Source organism: Misgurnus anguillicaudatus, chromosome 21, assembly GCF_027580225.2.
Source record: "Misgurnus anguillicaudatus chromosome 21, ASM2758022v2, whole genome shotgun sequence".
In the NCBI taxonomy this organism is placed as follows: domain Eukaryota; kingdom Metazoa; phylum Chordata; class Actinopteri; order Cypriniformes; family Cobitidae; genus Misgurnus; species Misgurnus anguillicaudatus.
The window spans coordinates 22,630,298-22,655,359 of NC_073357.2; the positions used below are offsets into that span (position 1 = coordinate 22,630,298).

Sequence of the window (25,062 nt, forward strand, 5' to 3'; positions counted from 1 at the left end):
TGCCGAAGACATACTTGTAGCCCATAATAGGTGGATTTGCCGTAGCTTGGCATGTGAAGGTCACTCTTTCTCCCTCCAGTACAGAGCGAGGCTCAATGGATAACGTCACCACCGGTGCATCTGTAGAGACCATTCAGAATCCACAAATGAAGTGTAAGAATGTAAATAAATGTTGCTGAAATATAGCTACAGTTTCAATGAGGTTATTATGTCAATCTGGCTGCTGTATCTTTTTCGAGTGATAGTAATGATGAATTTGATCATTAAATTAATGTCACCTGATAAATGTATATTTAATTTATAGAAAATAATAATAGCAAATAGCAAAAACCTTTCTCTATTTTTAGAGGCTGGGACCAAATGTCATAAATGATTTTTAAATGATTATATATATATATATATATATATATATATATATATATATATATATATATATATATATATATATATATATATATATATATATATATATATATATATATATATATATATATATATATATATATATAAATGTGTATATATATATATATATATATATATACACACACATATACAAACGTGTGACTACACAAAGCTTTCTGCCTGTTCTCCCTATAGATACAGATATATATATATATATATATATATATATTTATACAACAGTTCTTTTTGGTTCTCGAATCTGATTGGCTAAGAGCCATACGATATTGTGCTGATAACAGCACTGTAGCCGCTTCACCTTTAGTATTATTCCGCCACCTAGTGAATGGAGGTCCTAAGCAGGCTCATCTCTGAATGGAAAAACACAGACGCGCTGTGTGAATCACTCTCCGTGTATCTCATTAGTTTACTAGCTCATAAATCAGTCTGTGAATCCCCAATCTGAAGTTATTAGTCAAAGATCAGCGCTCTTGGATGTTACGTTACAGTTAATGGGTGAAATGTCTTGTCACATCGTGTGGATTATTAACACTTGGAAAGAGGAATATAAACACTCGTTTTTTTTCTGGAGCTATATTTCTTATCAGAACGCGAAAACACCGTGAAACAGCAGGTAAGCACCGCAGCTTTTAAATGTGGACATTGATCATTTACTTTATCGTGACCTGGCTATTAAAACATGTTATGAGATATCGCCACTGATATATTTATAAGCAGCATGCAAAAACATATCTCTGACACTTATAAAAAACTGTTTTATATAGTACTGACAAGAACAAAGTTTAATAATAATAATCGAGTGCTCGTATCACGTTAAGAATAAATGAGAAAGCAATAGTAACGTTATACATGTAGTTTTATTAACTTTTACCTCGCGCCAAAACAATAACAACACAAAAGACACTAAATATGAATTAAAAAACAAGTAATAGTTTGATCATGACACCAAAGACTGCTGATTTGATCTCATTTTGACGATCATAAACAAACAAGGCCAACATGAGAGCCGGGGTATCTCTGTCAGAAATGTAGCCCAGAGAGGGCGGTGGTCAGCGGGGCGAGTGAACACTGATGTCCGCTCATGCTTTGGTTCTCATTCGTACCGAATCTCACTAAGCAAACGTTCAAACAGGCGCTATCTTTACTAATCGACTGCAGATTTAAATATAATACATATATATTCTCGACTGAACTAATCTTAAAACTACACTTTGTGACCAAGAAACGGTAATATAAAGTAACGGCTTTTCCGTCCATTGAGTTGTTATGAGCTTCAAAGCAGCCGAAAGTTTTACCTGTCATTCTGGCCGCCCTCAAATCCGTGGCGGAAGAAGTAGTTCTCAAACAAAGAGGCTTTTAAAATAACTCCGTTGTTGTTTTCTAGTTTTCGTTTTTCAAACGTGTGCCGTCGAACTGTTGTATAAAAGCAATATCGCTCTCGGAGTCGTGTGATATAGCTCTATATCATCACGGCTGTGATTGCCTCCGGCACTCGGCCTGCGGCCTCGTGCCTCTGGCCTAATCACAGCCGTGATGATATAGAGCTATATCGCACTCCTACTCGAGCGATATTGCTTAAATATACATATTTTAATCATTTAAAAATCATTTATGACATTTGGTCCCAGCCTCTAATATATATATATTAAATATATATATATATATATATATATATATATATATATATATATATATATATATATATATATATATATATATATAAATAAATAAATAAATAAATAAATATATATATATATATATATATATATATATATATATATATATATATATATATATATATATATATATATTAGATATTAGGCATGGGCCAGAGATTTTGCGGTATGAAAACCTTGAGCAAAAATAACACGGTGCCATACCAACACTAAAATGTGTTATATAAAATATAAATAAATAAATAAATAAATAAATAAATAAATATATATATATATATATATATATATATATATATATATATATATATATATATATATATATATATATATATATATATATATATATATATATATATATTAGATATTAGGCATGGGCAAAAGATTTTGCGGTATGAAAACCTTGAGCAAAAATACCACGGTGCCATACCAACACTAAAATGTGTTATCTTCACATGTCTTTGTATACAAACTTTTCAACTGGACACAATTTATTACAATTTATTTTTAAGCAACATACAACATGTATTCCAGGTAAAAATATAGCCTTTTAAATTATAATATCTTTTAAAATATATATATTTTTGTAATATATATTAAATGTAAACTTAAATTACTTACTAATTTAATTAATTTTGTGTAAACACAGCTCATTCCTTGGAAACAGTACCACAGAAAATTTTAGTGAATTTGAAACATTGACTCTTCAAAACCTTGGTATACCTTGAAACCAGCCCATGCCTAATATGAATAATTTATATAAACCAGACAATTCATTTATTTTTTAAAGCATCACTGAACATTTTCTTTTTGCTTAAATTAGAAAGGGTTCTGTACTCACGGTGTACATTGAGGGTGATGGTGGCCCGTTTGCCCATGGGCACGGCCAGGTTAGAGGCCACACAGGTAAAGTTCTTGCCTGTATCTGTATCTATGGGGAGAACAGGCAGGAAGCTTCGTGTAGTCACACGTTTTCTGTCTGAGAGCAGCTCCTAAAGAAGAGAAATGATCTTTACAAATCTTTTCTGACCAAAATGTCTCAAAAGAAAAAGCAAAGAAGTGTATGTTTTAAAAACTTAAGAGATAGTGTTTTTTAACAATGAGGGTTAATAAGAATCTGTTGAAATGTTTGGTCTTTGTTTTTTTTACTGAAGACAAATTTGCATGACATGGCATACTGAAGACAAGCTAAAGCGTTAACAAGTGTGTTTGTGTGTTTCACCGTGGTGCTAAAGGCCCCATCTATCGGCAGCCCGTCTTTCTGCCACTCTATAACGGAGGCGGGTTTGGCTCCACGGGACATGCAGCTCATGTTGTGGGGGACTCCTGCTGTGAGTAGGATCTCTGGGGACCCTTCAATTACCGGATCATCGGGAGGAACTAAAGACACAAACACACACAGAGTCAATAACAGTTATTAAGCACCCTAAAGCAGGGATTAAACTAGAAAAAAAACTAATTTATTCATTTAATTTTTTAACACAGTAAACCTATCATAGCTCTCAGTAATATCATAGATTATAAAAAAAACATCCACACACAAAGAGGCAATAGTGATAAATGAACTTTAAAACAAAAAGCATTTGACAATGCAGTAAAGGACAAATTCAGTATTTTACACTTAAAGCCCTTTATTCAGATAATAGAACGGTTTGACTGAAATTTGGACATATGATGCTGTCCCAAGAATTTTCGGTTTCTAATGTATCGGCCCCCACCTCTACAATGGCTGTATAGGTGCACTGGAACAATCTTTCCTAAAATGCATTAAACTTTCGTTTACAAAGACGTGAAACTCACCGAGTGGTCAGGGGTGTTCACAGATATGCTCACACAAAAATCGCTGCAAAAGATGCTTTCCAACAGGTCTTTTAGCATTCGTTGTAAACTTGTGGACCTATTTTTCCAAATGCCTCACACCTGTATATTCTTCCGTTGAGAGCTTGAATAATAGACACTCCAGCCCAGTTGGTGGCGATAATCCGCCATTGCCAATTGCAAGAATACAAACAAGGTTCCCGGCGCGGAGTAACCTCACACAGCACATCTAATACAAGTCAATGAAAATGGACAAAATCTACGATAAAACCTGTTGGAAAGCATCTTTTGCAGCGATTTTTGTGTGAGCATATCAGTGAACACCCCTGACCACTCGGTGAGTTTCATGTCTTTGTAAACGAACGTTTAATGCATTTTAGGAAGGATTGTTCCAGTGCACCTATACAGCCATTGTAGAGGTGTAAGGTGAAACAACAAACACCCGAAAATTTTCGGGCCAGATGATCATATTTCCAAATTTCAGTCAAAACCGTTATATTTCATCATAAACAATCTGAAAACAGGGCTTTAAGTGTAAAATACCGAACTTGTCCTTTAAATGGCTTACAGTCCAAAATATCTTCTACTTATTCTAATGCCATTCCAAACCTGTATAACCGTTTTTCAGTTAGAAAATAAAGGAGAAAGTACAATGAATGATTTTAGGTTGCAAAATGGTTGCAAAACACTGTAAAGTATCAGAAAAGTAGAAAAATCATCTGAAGCCTACAGTAAAAAAAACTGATAATCTTCCCCTTCAGTTTGATTCCTGAACACATTTTTTTAAAACATGGATCAACGATAAATTATACGATAAAAGAAATTTCATTTGAATCAGACATCACTACTTCTCTTATAAACTTACTGAAGGAGCACACATAATACTGAAAAAATGTACACCTTGAAAAGCAACATATGAATCAATCCGGTAAATGCATAAATGGATATGTCATTTTGGCTATTTTAATGTCATTTTGATGCTTGAAACTTGAAAGCTAAAATCCCTATTAATTGTAATTTAAAAAATTCTAAAAAAAAAATTAGGAAATTGTGCCAGAATTTTAATCTGGGTGAAATATTCAGATTATTTTTCACATCTGAGAAAAAAACCCATTGAGTTTTTATACTCAGTCAGCACTCACTAAGAACGGTAAGTTTGGCCCGTCGGGAGCGCAGCGCCGCCTCAGTTGCCTGACATTCATAGAGAGAGTCATCTGAGAGTTCTGCAGCGGAGATCTCCAAATTATACTGGCCAACATCCACCAGCCTTAATACACGATACCTCGGCCAGGCTGGAAAAGATCAATCAAATACAATGTATAACATTTTTATCAATCTAAGTAACTATTTTGTGAAGAGAGAAAAGAATAACGACAATTTATAAATTAAAAAACAGATTAATACAAACAGTAGACTTATTTGGGCAAATTTGTATTATTGGTGTTCTGGTTTTGGACACCCGCTCTATCATCTGCTAGGTAATAAAGTCTGATTGTTCAGAAAAACACAGTGCATGATTTGAGGTGTTATTTTATACCAAAGACGAAACAGGGGATCTATACTGATTACTAAGCAAGTTTAGTGGTTATAGTTTAATTGTTTATTTAAATCCCTAACCCTGTAATAATGACAAGCATGGTTCATTTGCAAGAAATACACTAATAAGCATGCTGCATAAGCAATATAAGTTGTGATGTTTTTCATCACTAGGTGGCAGTAGAGTTTGTACTGTATGATGTATGCTAGCACCTTGATATGAACATTTCTAGCTTCTGCTGCAAGAAAAATGACAAAATTTCTGCTGTGAATTACATCACGCATCCCAATCCACACCCCCATCCCCCCTCTCTCTCTCTCACACACACAAGCTTTTGCAATACTCTGGGATTGAGTTATCAGTATGTGCTTCGCTGTTGAATATGTGTGGATGTCTTCGAGTGCACATTTGCGTGTGAGTGCAAGATTTGTTCACATGCTTTTATATGAAAGCCACAGGGACAAACCAGTGAAGCATCAAAGTGTAAATACAACTATACTGAGTCAAAATGAGAGAGAGAGAGAGAGAGAGAGAGAGAGAGAGAGAGAGAGAGAGAGAGAGAGAGAGAGAGAGCGCGTAAAAGAAAAAGACCCAGAGAGGAAGAGAAATGTTTTTCATGCCATGCCACATTCTTATCTGGCAAATGTAGCAAATGTAGTTTATCAGGTCCAAATTTATCTATTTATAATGGCAGAGGTTAAAAATAACACATCCTGCCCGCAGTATTCTCATGATAGTCCACAAGGAGTGAGAAAAGATGAACGAGCGAATGGAGCAGAAAGCAAAAGAGCAAAGGGGAAAACAGGACAAGAGGCAGACAGAAATCTGTGTTACAGATAAGCTAGAAAATATGAGTGATAGAAAGAAAGAAAGAAAGAAAGAAAGAAAGAAAGAAAGAAAGAAAGAAAGAAAGATGTTGTCACTGACCCCGAAGGTCTTCTCCGATGCCTAAGGCCAGTCCATCCTTGGTCCACTGCACAATGCCTGAATAGTTAAAGACCACGCAGGATAGGACCACCCTTTGGCCCAAAACCACTGACTGGTCGGCAGGCTCCTGAGAGAACCGTGCTGTTCGCACTGAAACAATAAATAGATTGTAAATGTTAATAAAATCAATATAATGTGATACACCACATAGTTTTCTGGATATATTTTATGTAGAAAAGATTAATATGCAAAATTCATTTGTAATGACATAAAGGGCTTACAGTAATTTTTAAATTAAACAACGCCTGAACAAATTGTAAGAAAAGTTTTTCATATGTTCTAACATAGTTATTAAAAGAAAGAGTATTCGCTGTAAACAGTCAGATATCCGACACAGAAATGTCTTTATTTTATGGAAGAACAACATTGAGTACAAAAATGACATTGTCACAATATAGTCATTATATACATTACATAAAATGTAACATCTGTATATCAAGCCGTGACTTATCAACGTACATAGAAAGAAATATTTAACAATTATTTGTAAGTAGCTTAAAGAAAAGTAATGGGAAAAAACTAAAATAAATAATAAGAAAAAAATATGAGGGTAATGCTGCGTTCACACCAACCGCGGTATAGGCGTCAAGCGAGAGTGATTTCAATGATAAGTCAATGGGAAGACGCGTTGACGCGCGTCAGGAGGTGTCGCAGCGTGAATGAGGCGTTTAGCGCGGCGCAATAGACGCGATTCCGCCTCATTTGCGCGTCTCGTTGAAAAATCGCCGGAAAATGTGCCGCGTTAACCAAACAGGAGCTTGCTCTAGTAGTGACGTGATTACAGGAAGCGAGCGGACTCACAGAAGCCCCTCCCATGACGCAAATTTTCACGTGAATGAAGCGAGTAAACTTAAACTGTTCAAGTGGCAAACTAGGCGTAGTAGACGCGATTTTGACGCCTCAAACGCGGCTGATGTGAACCCACGGTAAGACATTAAGTTATGTATCAGTTAAAATATGCAAATAGTAATAAAGAAAGTTTTTCTGATCAATTAGGATTCAGTAGTATTGAGACACATGTTAAATTATTTTAGGAATACATGGTGGTTTAGTGTTGTGAACCTACATTTGTGTACATTAATTTGCATAGAAAGTAAATAACGTTAAAAGGAAAACACCAGCGTTTTTCAATATTCTACTATGTTCTTACCTCAACTTAGATGAATAAATACATACCTATCTTTTTTCAACGCATACACTTAATCTTTGTAAAGCGCGTCATAAATGTGTTAGCATTTAGCCTAGCCCCATTCATTCCTTAGGATCCTTCGACCTCTGGCGCAGTAATATTGAGGGAAGTTTGAGGGAAAGGGGGAGTAGTCAGGAGTGACGATGTTACTGTGCGGCGAGTGCTGCAAACTGCTCTTCCGCCATACAATATCGTTCTCATTTTTATTCGCTTAAAAAATCTTTACATTTTATTTTCTGCCACCATACTTACTTTTGTGTAACTTCTCATGGAACAGTCTTTAAAGAGTAACTAAACCCCTGGTCAGAGCCTGACTCTGGCAATATTTAAAAAATGCAAGAAAAGTGGGCAGATCCCAACGGAGATAGAGGGGAGGAACTAAGCTCGTACCAAGTGTGTGGTGAGATCGTAACAAGGGCGTGGTGAGCTTGAACCTGGTTTACGTCACAAGGTATTTTTTGGACCCAACATCCAATAGGAAAATTTAACTGCAGTAGCCACCGTTCAACCTGAAGGTGGCAGCACTCAGAAGTTTTTACACCATATATTGTAGTATTAAAACATTTTATATCCAAATGTCAAAAAAGTTACTAAAATCAGTGAACAGCACTAATAAAGCATCATTCTTGCAGATCATTAACTAAAAAAAGTTGGTTAAGGGTTTAGTTACTCTTTAAATAGAGAAAACATGGAAGTGCCCGGTGGCTTCCCAATTCATCCCTGTCTGGATCCCAAGGAATGAATGGGGCCAGGCCAAATGCTAACACATTCACGACGTGCTGTAAAAAGATTAAGTGCATGCATTGAAAAAAGATAGGGATGTATTAATTAGTCTAAGATGAGGTAAGAACATAGTAAAATATTGAAAAACGCTGGTGTTTTCCTTTAAGATCAAGCAAAGCGAGCTTTATTTGTAGACTCGGATAAATAAGAACTATGTCTTTAAAAGTTATAGATATACCTTGTTGAATATTGTCATTAATGAATGTAGCAATATTTTTCCAGAAGTGTCTGGTGTAATTGCATGCCCAAAATAAATGGTATACAGTTTCAAAATGAACATCTTAATTGTGAGAAAAGTTAATGACATTAAATGTAAACCGCAGCAGTTAATGATACGACACTAATACATCTACTCAGCATTTTCACTATTATGATCAGTTTCGAGTCAGTGAGGTTTTGTAAAAGAGGGAACTCGTCCCTCGATAGCAAAATGCACATGTCTTCACCCGAAAAACATGGTATCCACTCTTTTTCTGTGACACAGGAGGACATTTGATACTCAAGCATGAGTCTCCAACTTGTAGAACAGACTTACAATGAAAGCTTTCATTCAAGGCCTGGCCTGTGTATCTTTAATTGGACTGAAATCAAGAATGTTGTAAATTAAGTAAAGGCAACTCATATTTTCTCTGCATTCTTCTTTTCTTCGATCAATGCTTCTTTCTTTCAATCTGCAGAGAAGCCATTTGCTACCTCGATTCTTGTTTTTTCTTTCTTCTCTGTTTTAACTTCTCCATTAAACGTGATTCCCTGTTAATGCCGTCATTTAGCACAGTGTTGGGGCAATATAAACACCCATTGCTTGTGATAGGTTTTTGTCATTTTCTTCCAGTTTTCTTTCTCGTTTTTCTTGCTCTCCCCAGCCCTGTCTTCTATTTCTGTGGTCTTCCTCTCTGGTTGGAGGGGGTTCGGAGACGGGCTGTCACATTCCATATATCACATTAAATATCAGCCCTCTGGCCCTCTCTTGTTCTCTTTCTCTCGCTCTTGTCTCGTCCCTCCAGCGTTCCTCTGTAGGTCCCAATCTCTCTCAGTTTCTTAACAACTGGCATATGCCCGCTCTTCCCCCTTGACCCTACCCCCAACCCTTTTAGTGAAATATCTGTGATCACTTTGGGTGAGGTTTAATGTACTCAAACATGAGCAACCAAATCCTCTAATGACCATGGAAAACATATTGCACTTAATATGTGACGCTTTGTCTATCTATGGTTGCCTGCTTGTTGTGCTTGAACAAATGTGGTATCCAAAATCGCATACTCTGACAGTACGTACTAAATTAAATGAAGTACTTCTTTCCTGTTTAAGGGGACATTTCACAAGACTTTTTTACGATGTCAAATAAATCTTTGGTGTCGCCAGAGTACATATGTGAAGTTTAGCTAAAAATACCATATAGATATTATAACATGTTAAAATCGCCACTTTTTAGGTGTGAGCAAAAATGTGCTGTTTTGGGTGTGTCCTTCAAAATGCAAATGAGCTGAACTTTGCACAAAAAGCCAGTGGTGTGGTTGGATAGTGCAGATTAAGGGGCGGTATTATCCCCTTCTGACATCACAAGAGGAGCCAAATTTCTATGACCTATTTTTCACATGCTTGCAGAGAATCGTTTACCAAAACTAAGTTACTGGGTTGTACTTTTTCAAATTTTAAAGATTGATAGAAGCACTCACTGGGGACCCAATTATAACACTTAAACATGGAAAAAGTCAGATTTTCATGATATGTTTAAATCAGTACATTCTATAGAGCACTTTCTGTATGCAGTATTTTCGCATACGAGTAGTAGTAGGGAAGTACACTCTTAAAAATAAAGGTGCTTAAAGGGTTTTTTACAGTGATGCCACACTGTAAAAAATAATGCAGCATGAGATTAACACAACTTGGTTTTGCAAGACAATTCAACCTAGTATTTTTACATTTTTACTGCGATAAGTTGACATAACAGGTTTAAAAATTTTACTTCATTTTTTTGAGTTAAAGGGGTCATAGCGTAAAAATCTGACTTTTCCATGTTTAAGTGCTATAATTGGGTCCCCAGTGCTTCTATCAAGCTAAAAAAAATTAGGTCGTTCAAATGTCGCCTGTTTTATGAGATAAGTAGCAAGGCCAATTACAATAATACCGCCCCTTAATCTGCACTATCCAACCACGGCACAGCCATTTAGTGCAGAGAGAAAGAGAGAGAAAAAATAACTGACAGCAAAATTTAGTTTTTAATAGCAACAAACCACCATGGTTGTAGAGCAGCACGATTCTGTATAAAATAAGAATCATGATTCTTTTGCTTAAAATAAAGATCACGATTCTCTGCACGATTCTCAAGAACTTTGTAAATTTTATAGATGTAAAACCGCTGAACATTAGTTTAACATTAGTTTTTACAGGTGCAAAGAATTATGCTTCAGAAAGTTAAGTGTAGATAATCTTTAAATTCAGTTAATGTTAATTGTAGAGTGATTATGTATTCATTTTATTTAAAGAAAACATTTAAAATATAAACTTTAAGTAACGTAAAAAAAATAAGTTTTGGTGCAAATTGCTGCCTCATGACATTACTTTATGGTAACTGGATTGACATTACTTTATTGTAATGAGCTATGACGGGGTTCGGCGGCAACCAATCGCAAGGTGGAAATGTTCGGCGGCAACCAATCGCAAGGTGGAAATGTTCGGCGGCAACCAATCGGAAGGCGGAAACCTCTGCTTGAGAGGAGAGGATTCCAGAGAATGCATTTGAGCGTCAGAGCTCTAGTTGGCGGCGTGAACGTTCATCGGGTGAATAAATCTACATGCACGCTTAATCTTCACATCCACTAGAACACTTAGCCAAAATACAGGAAAACGTAATGTTAGTCAAGTGGTCAAGTGCAAAGACAGCAAGTGTGGTTATTTGGATGCAGCCAATGTTTCCCTCTGTGCTAAAAACGCTTACGGAAGGGATAAGATCCGGAATAAGATCCTGTTTTAGTACTAAAACAACGTCAGGGTTTTTGTCAGACGTACCTGCGCATTGCTCTTCCTCACTCATTCTCTTTAGTTTCTGTTTCTTTCTGCCTAACTTCTCTGCGAAAGCATATGCACATCTGGCTTGTATAATAAATAATAAACGTCAATGCGTCATCGCGTCCGCTGTGATTGCGTGTTGTCGAGAGAACTGACGAGACTGTGTTTCCTCCTTGAAAATATAATTACCTGAATCGTCGAAATGCTGGATTTAGATCGTTTGGGAGGTCGAATCGAGATCACGATCTTTTAACAATTAATTGTGCAGCTCTACATCGTTGTGATCAGCGTTTGCATTTCATCTGCTCATTTGCATTTTAAAGGACACACCCAAAAAAACAGCACATTTTTGCCCAGGCCTACAAAGTGGTAATTTTAACATGCTATAATAAATTATCTGTGTAGTATTTTGAGCTAAAATTTCACATATGCAAACTGGGGACACCAAATACTTATTTTACATCTTAAAAAATCTCATAATATGACCCCTTTAAAGTAATGTTTATTTGACAAAAATGCTGCATTTTTTTACAGTGCATAAAAGAACCATTTGGTTCCTCATTCAGTCAAATATATTTCTTTATTATGTTTTTAATCTAAAAACCTTTTTTCACCACAAAGGACCTTTATAAAAACACAACGGTTCTTCAAATATTACTGTAAAGGCATTTATTTGTGGGCCCATATAGTATCTTTATGTTTAATGTTGTAGAAGCCTTCTGATGCAGGGGAACTAGAAAACTATATTGAATTAAAAAATCAGCCCTATTATGGGATCAGTTATAATAAAGACATCCTAGAAATGACCTAGCAAGCATCCACCCCGAACATCCTATCACCCAGGCTAACAAGGGCTCAGAAGACCTAAGCAACCCCTGGCAGCCATCCATCAAACACTCTAGCATCACAGTGGTGTAAAAATGTGGTTATTGTTGATGCTGTATAATAGGGCTTGGCATTCATTAAAATCCATGTCTATCCATTAACAGTATTACATCACAGGAAAATGATGGAACATCAATCCATCAGCGTGGCCGACTATACTGTCTTGTAAAGCAACAGTATATTTACGATTTTATACTGTGGAAAGCTACTGTATATATTCATGGAGTACATGAAAGACATGTCAGCAATCTTATTGTCTTTGTTATGTTTGTTTACTGTAGATGAAACACCAAGCAATAGTATTTTCTATTAATTTAAACAAATGGAGGCCACCTATAAAAGATCCAAACCATGTCCATTGCTAACTAAACAACAACACTAGTTTACAGTATCTTGAATAAAATATCCAATATATATGTAATGTAAAATTAATGATGAAAGTTGTGTAAGTTGCTATGCACTTAAAGAACCAAATTTATAGGGAAATGCAGATTAAATATATCTGACTTTCTCATTTCAAAAAATATTTTATTATTTTTTATAATTGTTGAAATTATTGAAATTACTGAACTCTCCTGCATCCTGACACAAAATTTGTGGAATGAATTTGTTTGTTTTTTCAGCCCGACAAATAAACATTCGTTAATAGATAAAAATGGTGATGTGAATTGCTTTTAAATGTTAAAGCCAGATCTTCTGTCAATATTTAAGGAACACACCGACTTTTTGGGATTTCAACTTATACACCAGAGTTAGATAAGTCCATACATACCTTTTTTTACCTCAGTGCGTGCCGTAACTTTGTCTGACGCACCCACCGCTAGCCAAGCTTAGCACAAAGACTGGAAGTAAATGGCTCCAGCTAGCATACTGCTTCAAATAAGTGACAAAATAATGCCAAGATTGTTTCTATTTATACAGAGTTACGGGGCGCACGAAGATGAAAACGGTATGTATATCTAACTCTGGGGAATACAGTGACCTAAAGTCCCAAGAAGTCGGCGTGTTCCTTTAAAGCAACACTATGCAGTTTTTTTACCTTTAAATAATGTCTTTAAAATTATTTCAGTGATAGAACAACTTTTAACTGGACAAATTGTACTGTTGCTGCAACCTGAGCAACCTCCTAGCTGCTACAAGCACACTCTGAAAGTGGCGGTGGAGGGTAGAGCACACAGCCCCGCCCCTCCCCCTGCCTGCAGAAGAGTGTCTGATACCAGGCACTGTTGCGCTTTTCAACCACATGGGGGAGCTGTAAGTCATTTTTACATGGAAACTACATAGTGTTGCTTTAAGGTAAGATTATTTTATTTAGGAAAATAAATGGGATAGGGACATTGATCTGTAAAAATAAAAAATTTCGTTCAACTTCAAAAGTAAGTTACCTGTTTGCCTTAACATTTTGAGTTAATTCAGCATAATAAATATTAGTTGACACAACAAATTTGACAGAACTTCTAACTTCTAAGTAAACAAATTTTTAATAAGTTGAATTAACAAAGTTTTAAGGTAATCAAGTAACTTATTTTTTTTACAGTGTGAGCTAGATTTATTTGGCCATTGGGTTGGTTTTGTTTCGCAAATCTGGCAACCCACGACGGTCAGTGAATACTCGGAGAAAGCGGCCTGTGTGTCCGCATCCGTAGTTATACATGTTTGATCAAATGTTGTAAACACAAACATTGTAATTGCTAAACAAACATGACACACCAAAAACAAAAGTGTTTGCTAACACAGCATTAAAAGTTACTAGTTTAAAAAACTGTAATTATTAAGTTAATACATATGAAAGGTTAGTCCATTAATATATTCCATAAATATACTCTGGAATCTAAATCTCTGCGGGGTTTATGAACCAGAGGATGCACAATGTCGTGATATCCTGAAAAACTGTGAGTGCAACGACTGCAACTGGTCCATTCCAAAACGGCAAACACGTATAGATACTGTATATGAAGTGATCAAATTACGTATACATATCTATGGTTAAAAACAGTTTGCATTTCACAATTGTTGTATAAAACGACCTATGACCATCACGTTTAACAATTGAATCTGTTAAATTTCCTCTTGTTCGATTCTCAAAGACAAAGCACTGCGTTAAATGTTTCGGGATGTAATTGCAATATGAAATTCATGTCTGTCTCACTATTATACATGGTCTCGGGGCTTATTTGTGACTCTAGTCAAACACAAGGTGACAGAATTTATAGAGAAGAGACAGAACGAGCAAGAGAAAGGAAAAGATAGAAGAAGAGCGAGACGGGGACATGAGGACAGACACAAATACAGAGACATGGCCGGGAGAGAAAGCTAATCAGAGAGGAGGGGGGATTGTATAGTTTTCATTATGTGGGTTATGCTGCAGTGACAATTTTAGAGTGTCCTGATTTTCTAGAGTCACTGATCCCTGGGTACCAGCGGTAGTCCGTGCCACACTGCCAGCGTCCTGACCGCACAAAGACGTGGTCACACACACACGCTCTGACCACACTTACATACCACACTCGTGTCAGGAAACAAACCACTTGGCTAACCTGAAAGAGTAGCCTTTCATTAAGTGAACGCTGAGGAGATTTATTTGTATTTTCACTTCAGGACTAATTCGATCCATGGAAATGCCTTTAGATGTAGTTACAACATAAATATGTAGATACGCAACAAAGAATGAGATGATGATGTCATTTTAAACATGATATATATACCTTCATAAATAAAGATACAAATGGGTAAACCCCGCCCACATTTTAATAACCAGGGAGAACTTTGTGGATTACACATTCAAAGAAAGCTCTTGTTAAAAAATTGGGATTTGATAAAGACAATAAACCCTTATCTAATTCAGATCTAAAATTTTTGAATATTATTTGTTTGACTTATGAATTCCTTTGGATCTGGAAACAGCATTTTCCTCTAATATTTTACTGATTGTATTGCTTTCCTTCTTCTACAATTTAAACAAACATCAATTATTTTCCATAGTAGCTCTAATTTAAAAAAAAATCCTAAAATCATGACTGATACAGTAACAGAAAGGGGCTGAACTGATGAGAGACACTTCTGTGACTTCATGCGCTAGCCTTACTCAGACAACAAAGGAGTATGTCTGGACAAGGAATACGTCACCTGTTTGCGGTCAAGGTGCCTGCTGAAGCAACAATCTAAGCATCTAAGCAGCGAACACACATGCAGTTTCATCCTCTCAATGCCATGTGGTTTCTTTTTTAAGACACTGCAAACCTTCTCATGATGTCATGTCATTGATGAATTACCATCACACATTTAAACCTGCCAAAATCATTACGTCGATCCCCTCTTAAAATTTGTCCCATTTTGTAATTTCTAGATGTCTCCTTTATTCATCCTTTGCTCTCTGGGTCTCCACCAATCGGGCACTTTCACTGGCGCAATGTGTTACGTCACGATAGCAACAGCTGACGTATGCAAAAAACTATTACCAAAGTTTTTTTCAGCTTATTTGCTCTGTGTTCCGAGAATGTTTGTGTATGCATATGCAGTTTGCTTAGGTGTAAATGATCAAATACCTTGACGTAGGCCTATACTGGATCATTCAAACACGCCCTTTTACTATTACTACTGTAGCTAACCCACTGCTTTGTTTTGTACAGTTTCATCTTTTGTCCTAAATTTGTCTGCAGCACGGTTCAGCGTTTTCCCTCTATCATCTTAATTCACCCTTGCATGCCTGAGACAAAGATGCAGAAGCATCGTTCCGTGTATTTTTCATTCTGTCATCTTTCCTCATCCCCTTCTTTCACACCTCTCTTTCCGTCCCTCTCTCTACCCCGCTATCCCTTTTTCCTTTCTCATCATTGTCCCTCTATCTGCAGCCCACTGTTGCTATAGAAACCGTTCTATTTGAAATAGGAGGGAAGGAATATAATTTCTTGCCGGTCGCTCCTCTTCCCCCATTTCGTTCCTGTGCTCGCGCACCTCTCGCCGGCATGTTTTTCGGCAGCATTTGTATACTTGATTTAACATTCTTTATTTGCGTAAACTGCTGTTGCAGCTATTGTTGCCATGGCTACTGTGGGAACATTGACATAATATTACATACAGTGACCATGGCAACCTCAAGGGTCATCGGTGGAGTGCTATGCTAATGCTTGGACCGACCGTCCACTTCAAACGGGCCAAGGCATGAAGTATTAGCTAATACCGCACAGACATCCGTCCTATCAATGCACTAAATATTTAGCTTTCCAAATAAATACTGGAAAAGGCTGGGAATGCCAGATGTGCTCTTTGTGTGTGGGTGTATGATGTGAAAATCAATCTGACATTAAACTTGTTGCCGGATAACACAGAATAAAATGTATTTATTTAATCTTCCACTCATGTCATTAGTTTGACACACACACACACTCATTGTTAAAGTACAGAAAGTCCCTGCTTGACTGTTAGTATCATTCTTTCAAAGATGAGCAATGCTGGAAAGTATGTCGCCCGAGTATGAGTAACAAACCAAAAGTCATTATTGTCTGATATGTGCTAGGCCTCACTTGCTTAATGTATAGCCCGAGGCATCTTTCTATTATGCCAGCATCTGTTTAATGGCAAACAGCTGTTTAATGGTTTGACGGTTTACCATCTCTCTACACTTTGGTATACAACCCAACTAGTTGACCAGTAATAATGCTTTTAATGTAGAATGTCACGCTGTGATTTTATTTCAGGGCGCCTGATTGGTCGATTCTGCTGATCAGCCCTCCCCGATTGGAAAACTTCAGAGAATGAGAAATGACATCACCATCATCATCAACCACATTCCATTGCATTGGGGGAGGGGGGACGGTGGAAGGGGTGTCTGAAAAACTCCACACACACAAGCACAGACGCACACACACACACATCGAGAGGAGAATCTCATCAGTGTCTAAAGTACAGAGTGCCTCTTTATCATGTGCTCTCTTTTAATTCATGTGCTTCTCCATCTCTCTCTCTATCTCCTTCTGTCTCTCTTTTTCTCGTTTCTCCTCGATCCCCATTTCCCTCTCTCGTTCTGTAAGCCCTCCCCCTCCTCTGACTACAGGAATGTAAGAAACACATCTGGAACTTATTAGAGAGAAGGAAGGGGGAAAACGAACTGGGGGATGGAAAGAGGGAGCAGGGAAAAACGAGAAGACTGACAAAAGAATGAAAAGCAAAATGAGGGGCCCCTCGACAAAACCATTTCGGGAAAGCAGGAGATGAGACGAATCTTATACAAGAAAGTAAAGGCTAACGCTGACAACACGCATGCGAATGAACGATGGGCTATTCATCAGTAGGGAAACATGGCATGTTCAAAACTATTTCAGTGGGCTGGGATGAGGGAGCCCCTAAAAGGGGGAGAGGCGGGGGGTTAAAAGATTCTTGTTTAAGCCAGGCCTTTGAACTTTCCCCTCATATTCATTGGAAGACAGAGAATGAGTCGGAGAGCAAAGGAGAGGGTGCAAGTGGCCTCTTCTATGAAAGCAGTCAGGCATGATTAATAATGGTTTTCTCTCCCTCTGGCCTAAACCACCCCCCGGTTCCCTCAGCCATCCACCCCCTACAACAACAACAAAAACCTCAAATCTTTGTCGGTTCAGTACCTCGATTTCACCCACCTGTCCCCAGTCCTACTATTTCTTACAGTCTTACCTCCACACACCCATTACTACATCACATGCACTATAGTTCGTTAGAATGAAATACATATTTATAAAACAACAAGGACCATGTTCAGGCTCTGGCATCAGACTGTCCTATCATAACTCTGGAAATTGGGATACTATAAGGTATCATACAAGAACGGAATCACTGCTTTTTAATACACATTACTAATTACACGGCACGGAATGCGTGTGAAGAAGAGGATACTCAATTTCACAGGTATCCAAACCTGCTCCTGGGTACCTACATTCCTGCTGATTATAGTTTACATGCAATGACTTTAATTGGATGGTTCAGGTGAGATAAAAATAGAGATGCAACTCAGAGAAAATTAGTAATTTACTATTAAAAAGCATTTTATAAGGCAATGCATAAAAGCTACTTACTTTTTCTTTTAGGAAAAAGCTATTTAACATTCTCTGTCCTGTTGATACAATAGGAAATTATGCTGACGCTGCAGAAATGCACATGATGCTGTATAGATTTTTCAACGACAAAATGGGACAAAGATAAATATAAAACCTGTATAAAGCCAATGCCCTATAAACACAACATCAAATCTTATAATACATACATAACAATAAGGTATGACAATATGACAGCAGAGTGCTTGATAACAAATTAACACATAACATCATCATACAGGTTAATAAATACATTACATGCCTTTACATTAGTGTATTAGTCAGTATAGGAATAGTTCACCCAAAAATGAATCATTTACTTGCTCTCAAACATGTATACATTTCTTGTTCTGATGAAAAGGAAGATATTTGAGGAATGTTTGTAACCAAACCGATCAGAAGCCCCATTGACTTCCATACTATGGAAGTCAGTGGGGCTTCTGATTGGTTTGGCTACAAACATTCCTCCAAATATCTTATTTTGTATTAATAATCAAAACAAAGACATTTATACAGGTTTGTAAAAACATGAGAGTAAGTGAATGATGACAATTTTTTTCCATTTTTGAATGAACTATTGCTTTAAGAGACCTATGGCAGCTGTCTTTTATTGGAATTTATACAAAGATTTTTCAAGCAAGCACTAAAAATGCCGATTATCACACCCCTAAAAAAGCCCTTCACTGTAGCCCGGCTAGTAAAGATAACGTCATAGGTTTGATGTCCAGACAATACACATAGCCTAAAACAACTCCATATGCTCTGTAGGTCACTTTTAGATAAAAGCATCAGCCAAGTGCTTAAATCAAAACTACGGCTTTCTTCATAATAATCAGAAATAATATAAAAGTAGGTAGTTTATATATACAGTAGTCTGTGTTTTCTCTTATGCTGGTTACTTTGGGGGCTTAAAGATGACCTGTACTGTATCATATACATTGCTACATACTGTACATAACAACATTGAACAGCTATTATAAGAACAATAGGTGCATTGTTCACCAAAATACCAACTGCCTCTGTTAACCTCAGTCATTTGAAAAATGGACTTATAAGACCATTAGAGTTGAGGGCAAATGAAGGGCCAATTTACATGTCAGTCATGTTGATGTATGATTAGAAGTGTATCTCCATACAGTTTGTAATCATCACCACTAATACCTTAATTCGTTCCACCTTAAGACTTAATAGTAATAAATCATTACAAATGACATCAGTGCATGTGCATTACTGTACAGATGTTCAACATAAAAACCAATGCAGTCAAAACCTAATGTGTTCTGGGCATCACACACATGTAGCTACGTTGTTACCTGTAATGCACTTTAGCAGTAACTTGAAAGGTAGAACTTATATTAAATAAATGATTTGATCATACGTGTTGTCATTGTTTATTGCCCAATATTCATTTTATAAACATTGCAGGAAGAAAAAAAACTGCTTGGTGTTTGTCGCATGCTGACCCTTAAAGCATTTGACTGGATGACACTTCTACCTGGTCCAAAAGGTTTTCCTCAATGAATATGCATGTTACAGTTTTTCTGGAATTCAAGTTACTACGCACATCGATTTGCCACATTATGATACTGGTTACATCATCTGCCATACCTTACTGGGACCAAAACACGCCCCCTAACCTATGATGGAGTGGTCTATACCTGCTCTCTTTTTTTCTGACTCATTCAAACACACACACACACACACACACACACACACACACACACACACACATGAAGAGTGTGTGTGTGACGGTAGACAATAGGGAGGGTGTCCGCATAGGCGACATCGCGGTAAAAGATGCTGTAATCTAACAGGTAGGGCTCTTTACTGTCGCCTAGCAACTCGCTGGCTACAATAATACATGGGATGGATACCTGAACAGTAATTGGCACAAGCCGTAATGTTTGCATTGAAAACTGTGTATGCAGGCAATTTGTGATCAATTCATAGCGTTTGCCAGGCGTGCGCTGCGCAGGTTTAGATGCTGAAATTACCTGCATGACCCACAGACAGGAAACGAACCGGCGCGTTTCTTTATGCGGGCGTTTGTTAAATAAAAGCCGTCACGCGCGTGTGTGTGTCCCTTTCCTCTTCAAACCTATAGCCCAATTTGTATTCTCATGATGAGATGATGTCTGACGGAAGAGATTACCGCTTTTCACTCTTCCGCACCGGCGGAGTTTTAGCAATTTAGTTACGATGGGCTTGAACGACAGCGCCGTTAACTTTGCGCGTGAACGCAAAGGTCACTTTGCATCTTTATGGCCGTCAGAGACATGAGCGCTGTAGAATCCTATGCACACTGCCCCTGCTCTCTCTCTCTCTCTCTCTCTCTCTCTCTCTCTCTCTCTCTCTCTCTCTCTCTCTCTCTCTCTCTCGTACACACACAACACTTAACTTTAAAATTGAGTTTAGGCGTGACATTTAATAAAAACATTGAGTCTCTTACCTCTGTGAAAACTCAACGCCAAACTCAGAAGCAGCAGCAGTCCCTGCATGGTTAGCCGAGCTTAAATCTCCGCATGAGGAGCGTCAAAAATCCCTCCAGTTGTGGATTATAATCCTTCCATTAACGTGTTGGCAATATGTCTCCCCGTTTCTCCTCCTTCTCTACTTTTTTATCGCATTTCTAGTCGTTTTTTGTCCCCGTTTTCCCCGCTTCTGCCCTCCTCTCCTGCGTCCTCAACGACGCTCCGGTTTCTTATTAGTGGCACATTCCTTGTACATCTCTCCCTCTTTCAGTCACTCTCTCCCTCTCCCCTCTCCCTCTCTCTTTCGTGTCAGCAGCTGCTCCCCTCCCTTTCTGTTTCTTTATACCCACCCCAGTTCGGTTGCCCTCCCTCTCTGGAAGTCCAAAGAGACAAACAGAATAGACCCCGCGGGTAAGAAGAAAACAAACCTTATAGCGGAACATTCTCTTTTTTGCGCATTATACAGAGTCGCCTCGCATCTACACTATAATAAATATTCAGTATTATTGTTAGGAAAAGTATTTTCAAAGGCAAGAGGTGCAGACATGTAGCTAATATAGGCGTTGAATGCCAGGCTGGATGGGCAATGCAAGAAACGGCCTTATTAATTTAAATATGCCAGTTTGATGACATTTCAGAACATTCGACTCGCGTGCAAAAATCTCTGAGGCTATACTGTCATTACTTGAGACTGATGCTCTCTAATCTTAAACGGATAATGGATAACTTTGTGTGCTGTGCCATCTGGTGGGGAAGTTCAGGATGCAATATCGACAAAATGATACGGTTTGTGCTAGTAAATGAATGGTGATAAAACCTACAATGCATCATCAACATCCATTCAAGATTATCAAACAATCCTGCACTCTAAATTCTGCTAGGTTGTTTTTAAGAAAACATTGGACAGAGGACATGTTGGGTTGTAAATAAACCTATGATGGGTTGTTGTTAACCCAACAATGAGTTGAAACAACCCAGCATAGGTTAATTTATTAACCCAACATGTGTTATTTCCAATATTTACCAACATTGGGTTAAAAATAACCTATAGCAGAATTTAGAGTGTGGGAGGAACGGTGACCTCTGATAAAAAAAAGAAATTTTGTTTATTTTTCAGACTGTACATTCTGTGTTGGAGACATTCATGCTGAAGACATGTTTATGCCCAAGAGCTGGCCTATTTAAATGATTTTTCCCTCCATGTCAACACCACTTTGCTCACGTAATGGGCCAGTGAATTTGTACAGCAAAACCATCATTGTAAATAAACAAACATTTATAAAATGTTTTATTATTAATAAACTGAGTTTTTAGGTAAAATAAAATGTAATGTTTAATGTAAACAAAATAAGGCAGTAACAAAATAATTGTTTTGCAAATGTCAGATACTTTGTTGATACAACATCATCAAGATTTTATTTGTCGTTGCTCCCTCATTTTTAAGACGCTTTGTAGGCTATATAAGGGTATTTCTCAGATTAAGGGCCAAATTGGGTTGCTGCAATTTAAATTCCAAATTTGACCAATTGGTATACATCAAATTATCAGTCCGAAGCAATGCTATGAGCTTGGTTAAGATCATAAGATAAGGGAATTTATGATTTTTTTGTCAAGTAAATGTGTCTTTACCATCACAACATTATCGAATATATGTAAAAAAGAAAACTTAAATGATAAATCAGTACTTTTAAAACATTTTGTGGTTTCACATGTAATTTATCTTGAACTTAATGAGATTTTTACTTGCAAGATGAATTTAAGTCATTTACGTATCAAAATTTCTGATTCATAATCTACCCTGGCTTGGAATCTAAGCTTATTTTAAGTGAATTCCATATATGAAAACTTTTTAATACATTGTCAGAAATGTATTGTAGAATGCTTTTGTTATTTATAAATAATTTATTGGCAAAGTTATGTATTGTGCTGGTAATGACTGTGCAGGTAATGACATTTTTATCAAAAAACTAGCCCTACTAGCTAAGATGATGACTTAGCAAGTGTAGCTAGCTTTCTACATATAATGTACACCATTTTAACTATTAAAGTGATAAAAATATTTTAAAAATGTTTAAAAATACAGAAATACAACATATGGTAATGACGCATAATAAATGCCCAACATAAAGAAAAAAGAGTAGATTTACTTACTTTTCTGGATATCAAGGCATCAGTCTTGCAGCTTGAAATCCATATGCTCCACTATGTCATTAGGTTACCATGGCTAGCAAATAAACTTTTGATGAAAAAACAGTGGGAAAGTCCCTTTATAGTGAGCGTGTTGGTAATGACAGCTAAACCATGGGACAGGTAGAAATTACGCAAAATAAAGTACAAAATGCATATATATGCTTAATCTGTGCATGTAGTTTATTTGTTCAAGTAACATTTAATTCATATGCATATATTTTTTATTTATTTGTGATAAATAATGTTTGGGATATGGCACGACATGTGAAAACTCCGATATTGTACCACAGAACACCAACAAAATGTGATACAATTATTAGTAAGAGCAGCCATAAAAAAAAGTCTAGGCTTGTTCATGTTTATTCTAATTAATGGTGCTCAAATGTATTAGTTAACAAATGTAAATGACATGTGGCCAATTTATAGATGTCATATTTAACCTGACATGCCCAAAATTTTTATTTGAATCATAAAACACCCATATATGGTGATAACAGTGAGCTAGTTACAGTAAGATGGATTATTTACGTATCAATAAGTGAAATACAGAGATAGTGTGATATTTTGACAATTTATTCTGGTTGCTTTTGCACTGTATCTGTCATTGTGACAATCCGTACAATGTTGCCCTAAGCGATTAGACTCATCTTTCATTTAACATAAGACACAATAAAAGGAAATAAGATGTCTCATCCGCGAGTTGCGCTGCATCTCTGCCGGGACTCGAACCCGGAGCCTCTGGATTAGAAGTCCAGCGCGCTATTCCATTGCGCCACAGAGACCGAGCCAATAAAAATCGACCAGACCCGCTTTAGAGACGCACTGCACAGCCTATGGCTTCAGCATCTAGCAGCATCAGGACCACACTGTCGGCATTTTGTTTTTTCAGCAGGCGGCCAGTAGGGGGAGCTCAAGCATGGGAGCTGTGAGCAGCGGCCAATGCAGCGAGTCACCACCAGTCAGTCCCTCAGAGCCAACACGGAGGATTTCATTTCAGCACGTACACACCTCTTTTTCAGTTTAAAGCTGCTGTTCAGATGGGGAGGCCTAGCTTGGCTAGTTGTACATTTGAGACAGGTTAGTGTTGTGTTTAGGTCTATTTCTGAATTACATATTTTAGGACACATAGACTAATGTGTAAAAGACATTGCCTACTGTACCACCCACATCCTCGTTCCTCATTTCTCAACTTCCTCAACTTTCCATAATTAACTCCTCCAAGGGTCAGAAGCTAGAGGACAGAGGAGCAATGAAATAAGGAAGCATCTATACAGTCAAACCAAAAATCATTCAGACACCATGACTAAGCTTAAGCCAGGACTACACTGTAGAAAATGTCTGTAAAAATTACAGTATTACTCGGTATTAATGGCAGCTGGTTGCCGGTATTTTACTGTAGATTTGACATTTATGATATTTACTAGCAACAGTTTGTTCAAAGTTAAATGCACATGAAACATTTTCAGTCTTTATCTTCTACAGTAAGTTACTGGCAACCAGCTGCATAATTACAGCTATTTTTTTTTACAGTGTAGGCCTTAGATTAATTAAGTAATAGAGAAAATTGAGACATATTATACTTAAAAAATTCAATAGTGGAGTACCAGTAAATGTGGGACCCAAAATTATTTAGACATATTAACCTCATGTTTTGCTTAAGTGTTGTTGTTTTTTGCTAATGCAACCTTAATACAAAGACTGAACAAAATTAAGCATTGCTTGGTGAATGGTTGACCTAAAATTAACTGTAATTATGCAACTGTTTGCCAGTAACTTACTGTAGAAGATTAAGACTGCAAAATGTTTCATGTTCATTTAACTTTGAACAAACTGTTGCCAGTAAATAACATAAATGTAAAATCTACAGTAAGGTACTGGCAACCAGCTGCCAGTAATACTGTAATTTCTACAGAATTCTTTTTTTTACAGTGTAGGTATTATCTAATTGTGTACTTACATTTAAAACTGACAGCTATTCAACCTACTGTAATTTTTTATTTTGTGAGACAGTTTAACATGGCCGAAACCACTGAAATAT

The 25,062-nt window shown here is 37.0% G+C and overlaps 1 protein-coding gene and 1 non-coding gene across 4 annotated transcripts in view; both read right to left on the bottom strand.

The window, feature by feature from the left end:
- kirrel1a (kirre like nephrin family adhesion molecule 1a) overlaps nucleotides 1–21,116 on the bottom strand; it is a 40,513-nt gene extending 19,397 nt beyond the window's left edge. For 2 of the 3 annotated variants that reach the window (XM_055197126.2, XM_055197116.2), the window contains exons 1-6: nucleotides 20,813–21,116; nucleotides 6,376–6,525; nucleotides 5,054–5,203; nucleotides 3,316–3,473; nucleotides 2,935–3,085; nucleotides 15–120 (exon numbers count right to left, since the gene is read on the bottom strand). In XM_055197126.2, the coding sequence (XP_055053101.2) occupies nucleotides 15–120; nucleotides 2,935–3,085; nucleotides 3,316–3,473; nucleotides 5,054–5,203; nucleotides 6,376–6,525; nucleotides 20,813–20,861 (764 nt within the window). In that variant the 5' untranslated portion in view covers nucleotides 20,862–21,116. The remainder of the gene's footprint in view (nucleotides 1–14; nucleotides 121–2,934; nucleotides 3,086–3,315; nucleotides 3,474–5,053; nucleotides 5,204–6,375; nucleotides 6,526–20,812) is intronic. The other variant, XM_055197119.2, reaches the window with a different exon arrangement.
- Nucleotides 21,117–23,732: 2,616 nt separating this feature from the next.
- On the bottom strand, nucleotides 23,733–23,806 carry trnar-ucu (transfer RNA arginine (anticodon UCU)). The gene has a single exon. It is a non-coding gene; the product is annotated as a tRNA-Arg (tRNA).
- Between the last annotated feature and the right edge of the window lie 1,256 nt (nucleotides 23,807–25,062).